Here is a 5,000-nt window from a genome sequence, read left to right as displayed (position 1 = left end):
CATCACATCAGGAAGAGAGAGAGAGAGAGAGAGAGAGAGAGAGAGAGAGAGAGAGAGAGTAAAGAGGATGCAGGAAGGAAGGAAGGAAAGGGAAGAGTAAGAACGATTATATCAGAATGTGGAGAGTGAAAGAAAGGGAGATGAAAAAGAAGAAGGATGAGGAAGAGGGTGTAGAGGATAAGGAAGGAGAGGATAATGAAGAATGGAGGAGGAGGAGGATAAGGAAGAAGAGAATAAAGTATGAGGAGGCGGAAGAGGAGGAGGAGAAGGAGGAGGACGATGACAATGACGAAGACACGATGAAGAAAAGTAGAAAAAGAGGAGATGGAGAAGAGAAAATATGAATAAGAGGAGGAAAAAGGGAAGGAGAGAGAAGATAACACGATTATGGAGAAACAGGAGGAGGAGGAGGAGGAGGAGGAGGAGGAGGAGGAGGAGGAGGAGGAGGAGGAGAAGGAGGAAGGACAAGAGGAATAATAGAAAGGAAAGAAAGAGAGAAGACAAAGAAAAGATGAAGGACGGAAAAGAGCAGAAGAAGAAGAAAAATGAAAAGAAGAAGAAGAGGAGAAGAAGGGCAAGAAGACGATCGAAGAGGAGGCGGCGGAGGTAAAGGAGGAGAACGAGATTACTAATAACATTAAAGAGTGGAGGAGGAAGATGAAAGGGAGAGGAAGACTAATGGAAGGGTAGGAGGAGGAAGAAGAAGAAGAAGAAGAAGAGGAAGAGGAGAAGGAGGAGGAGGAGGAAGACGTGAACGAGGAGAAAGATGAGAAGAAAGAGGAGGGAGAGAGAAAGTTCAAAGGAGTCACATGGAAGTCTGAGAAACTGAGAAACTGAATTAAATGAAATTGAATAAAAACAAAACGAAAAGGAAGAAAGGCAAAGAAAGTAGAAAAGAGGGAAACAATGAGAAGGGAAGAACCAGGCAAGGACATAGACGGAATAAAGGAAGAGAGAGAGAGAGAGAGAGAGAGAGAGAGAGAGAGAGAGAGAGAGAGAGAAAGCAAAAATTAAGAGAAAAAAAATTGAAAAAAAAATGGAGAACAAAAGACACTAAAACCAATTAGTCCCTTCAAAATATGAGTAAGCAAAAGAGAATACACGAGACAGACATACACACAAACAGACAGACAGACAGACAGACAGACAGGAAGCTTCACTCATGTCATTTGAGAGAGAGAGATTTAGAAAGACATAAGAGACAGAAAGAAAGAGAGAAAAGCAACAAGATGAGAGAAACAGGAGGAGGAAATAGGAGACAGTAGAAGGCTAAGATGAGAGCGGGAAATTAGTAGAGAGGTGGAGAGGGAGAGACAGCGAAAGATGAGAGGAGAGGAAAGGAGAGGAGGAAAGTAAGGAGTGTGAAAACGTGGAACAGTATTTATCTTGAACTGGGAAGAGGATGAAGGAGGAATAAATGAAAATAGAGGAACGGTGTAACGGAGAGGAGGAAGAGATAGTGAAGAGGATGGAAAGGAGGGGACAGGCAAGGGAATAAAGAAAAATAAAGTAAAATTGAGATGCAATGTAACAGCTTTAAAGGTACGAATGAGGGAAGAGGATGGAAGAGGACAAGGAGAGGAGGAGGAGGAGGAGGAGGAGGAGGAGGAGGAGGAGGAAAGAGAAGATGGAGGAGGCCGCGGCGAGTAAAGCTACACAAAGACGAGTTTTTAAGTAATTACATTTATATATGTACATGAAAAAAAAGACAATAAAAGAAAACATTTTAACTGAGGCTATGACAGACATTCTCCATTAGCACTTCACCATTATCACTCGGGCAAATTTCAATGGGAGTGAAGTGAGGACATGACGCGTCTACCCCGCCCAGAAAAGGAACAGCGGTGAAAATTGAGCTTTATTGCATTGCCGTGTACGTGAAGATCCTCTATCATTTAATTTGCCACCATTATAGATAAGAAAAATTAGTGCTGTATTGGTGACTATTTTTCCTTCAATTTTTTTTTCAGTTATCCTTTGTCACGCTGCGGTGGTTGAGGCGAAGGAGGAGGACAATATTAGTAACTCTTATCTCTTAGCTTTGTTTTATCTGTGGGTTGTTGCAGCGCCTTTAATCAGTCAGTCCGTTCTCATTCTTGTGCTATCAGTGCCTTGGTTTATAGAATCGGCGTATATTTCTTGTTCTTCCTTCACTTTAGCGTCACCAAGCAGCCGTTTACCCTTTGCTAAGTACACAAACTGACTCGCAAATAAACAAGTAAAATACGTAGATAGATGAATTAATATAGATGAATGAATATATCAATCAATAAATAAAAGGCAATCAATAGATAAAAGGAATAGAAAATAAGTAAACCAAACAAGGAAAAAAATAATGTAATAGTGAAAAAACCCATTAAGGAAATTAAGAACCAAGTATTAGGAGAGACGCGATAAAGAAAACAAGGAGAACAAGTAAACTAAATTAACAGATCTGATAGAGACTGCTGCTGTGGAGGACTTTCGACACTCACTGACGACAACAGGGCGGGTGTGCGAGGGAGGCAGTGTTGGTGTCAGGCGGCGGGCGGAGGGCGGCAGGTGGTACAGGGTGAGAGGGTGGGTGGGTGAGAGAGTGAGGCGTCGCGTGAGTGAGGTCTCATCGATAACACGACTCTCCCATCCTCCCTCCTGCCTCTCACACACTGCCACCCTCTCACTTCAGTCTTGTCGCTGCCTGGGAAGAAAATGAAGGTTTAGGAGTTGGAAATATCGTGTTTGGTAATGATTGGTGGACTGGTATCCATTTTATCGGTACTCTTTTTTTCTGCTTGCCTCTCCTCTCCAGTTTTCAGGGTCTCGAGTGGAGGTATGTACTTGTTTTAGAAGTTTGGGAGTGGTAAGTATTTTGTTGGCAACGACTGGGTTAGTGCTCTCCTTGATATAATAAGTACATCTTTTCAAATTTCTCTCTCTCTCTCTCTCTCTCTCTCTCTCTCTCTCTCTCTCTCTCAAGTTCCCAGTAGTCGCTAAGAGAGAAAATAAGTTTTAAAAGTGGCAAATATTATGTTCCGTAATAAGCGGAGTCTTAGTTTCTATTATATCATATATGAAAACTTTTTATTTCCATTACTTCTCTCTCTCTCTCTCTCTCTCTCTCTCTCTCTCTCTCTCTCTCTCTCTCTCTCTCTCTCTCTCTCTCTCTCTCTCTCTCTCTCTCTCTCTCAGCAGTCACCGCCGCGTGGGGTTGGAAAATAATTTGAGTGGCGGTGAATATTTTGTTTGTTAATGAGTGGAGTATTGTATTCATTATATCATGAATTCTTCTTTTCACATTACAGTGGCCGGTCTAAGTGAATTGCACCCAGTGAGACATGTGCTCCCCTTCCACCCAACACCCCGAGGCACTGACTAAAAAACTAACCTCCCTGTGTCTGAACCTTCACTGTGGAAACAAAGACACACTCTAGAAAAAAAAGGGAAAGGAAGGAAAGAATAAACAGTACAAAGGGACCAGAATAAGATGAAGAGAACGTTACGGAAACATCTGAGTGAAAAGGCGCGAAGCAGAGGCGCGAAGGACCCGTCATGAACCAGTGAGTCTAACGAGCGACTGACACGAAGCGGCGGTGGCGGTTCAGTGCAGCAGTCGCGCACCAGTTATGTGAATGAGAGAGAACAGCCCGTGAGAAGCTTGTGTCGTATCGTGTGAGGAAGGAGGAGAAGGAGGAGGAGGTGGAAGGAGGAGGAGGAGGACGTGCTCTTCCTACCGAGCGTCACTAACTCAAAGCACTCCACCGTCAGCAGAGCAGCGCCATGGCCCACCCCATCCCCATGCACGAGGACCACCAAGGTACGTGTCTCCCTTGTTCAGTGCCCCGCTTGTTTGTGGTAATGGTAAGGACCGATTAGGATTTGAACCCGTGGCTGTGTATATGTTAGTTGGCTTGTCTACCAACACACACTGGTTGGGTGACCAGCTGACGACCGAGGTGAATTACACACACTAATTGACGAAATAATTACTAATGACAAAGAACCTAAAAAAAAATTAGTGTTTTTCAGCTTAACTTCATATTCACATGATACACACCCACACACACACACACACACACACACACACACACACACACACACACACACACACACACACACACACACACACAACATTGCTGACTCACTAAAGGAACATTTTCTTCTTTCATTTCTATCTACCCGTCGTCCTCTGTCCACTCCACTTAATTTTTATCACCTACTATTGCGACGTTAGGGTTCTGATTTTTAATTTCTCACACACAAAAAATAAATAAAATAAAAACGCTCAATCAGTGTAAGGCTAAAACGTTGAATGGCCTGCTTATCCCTCGAGGAGATGAAGAAGAGGTCCACCCGCGCCCGAGCCACGCCTCCCGCGCCCACTCATCACGAGGGTGGTGCAGGGGACGCCGTGGCTCATCCCTCGAGGCGCAGCTGAAACATGGAGCGTCTTTATGAGCCCGTCTCATATTTATTGACGTGAATGAAATCAGCATGACTTTTAAGACTCGCGTCCCTCTTTCCACCCTGATCCCTTGATAAGCTGTGACCTGACCTTGCTGCGACACACGGCCGCCTACACTCGCCCTTTTTATTACACGGGTCAGCCTCGTGTTCATCGTTGTAGTCGTGTTCTGCGTTTGTATATCTCCGTATTGGTGTGTGTGTGTGTGTGTGTGTGTGTGTGTGTGTGTGTGTGTGTGTGTGTGTGTGTGTTCACTTCACTGTTTGATCTACTGCAGTCTCTGACGAGACAGCAGACGTTACCCTACGGAACGAGCTCAGAGCTCATTATTTCTGATCTTCGGATAGGCCTGAGACCAGGCACACACCACACACCGGGACAACAAGATCACAACTCCTCGATTTCCATCCCGTAACCTACTCACTGTTAGGTGAACAGGGGCTACACGTCAAAGGAGACACACCAAAATATCTCCACCCGGCCGGGGAATCGAACCCCGGTCCTCTGGCTTGTGAAGCCAGCCAGAGGACCAGGGTTCGATTCCCCGTGTGTGTGTGTG

The 5,000-nt window shown here is 44.7% G+C and overlaps 2 protein-coding genes across 9 annotated transcripts in view; one reads left to right on the top strand and one right to left on the bottom strand.

Moving 5' to 3' along the window:
• LOC123499144 (protein shisa-like-2A) overlaps positions 1-5,000 on the top strand; it is a 242,311-nt gene that overhangs the window by 21,628 nt on the left and 215,683 nt on the right. For 7 of the 8 annotated variants that reach the window (XM_045246808.1, XM_045246815.1, XM_045246814.1 and 4 more), the window contains one exon: positions 3,282-3,793. In XM_045246808.1, coding sequence (XP_045102743.1) covers positions 3,757-3,793 — 37 coding nt within the window. In that variant the 5' untranslated portion in view covers positions 3,282-3,756. Of the gene's footprint in view, positions 1-2,790; positions 2,810-3,281; positions 3,794-5,000 lie in introns of those variants that run through there. The other variant, XM_045246812.1, reaches the window with a different exon arrangement.
• The window catches only part of LOC123499143 (syntaxin-18-like), a 65,854-nt gene that overhangs the window by 53,451 nt on the left and 7,403 nt on the right, over positions 1-5,000 (bottom strand). Inside the window, exon 2 of the mRNA XM_045246806.1 lies at positions 2,475-2,677. The gene's annotated coding sequence lies outside the window, so the exon portion shown is untranslated. The remainder of the gene's footprint in view (positions 1-2,474; positions 2,678-5,000) is intronic.

Source organism: Portunus trituberculatus, chromosome 49 (assembly GCF_017591435.1).
Source record: "Portunus trituberculatus isolate SZX2019 chromosome 49, ASM1759143v1, whole genome shotgun sequence".
NCBI lineage: Eukaryota > Metazoa > Arthropoda > Malacostraca > Decapoda > Portunidae > Portunus > Portunus trituberculatus.
This window is presented reverse-complemented; position numbering and strand designations above follow the sequence as displayed.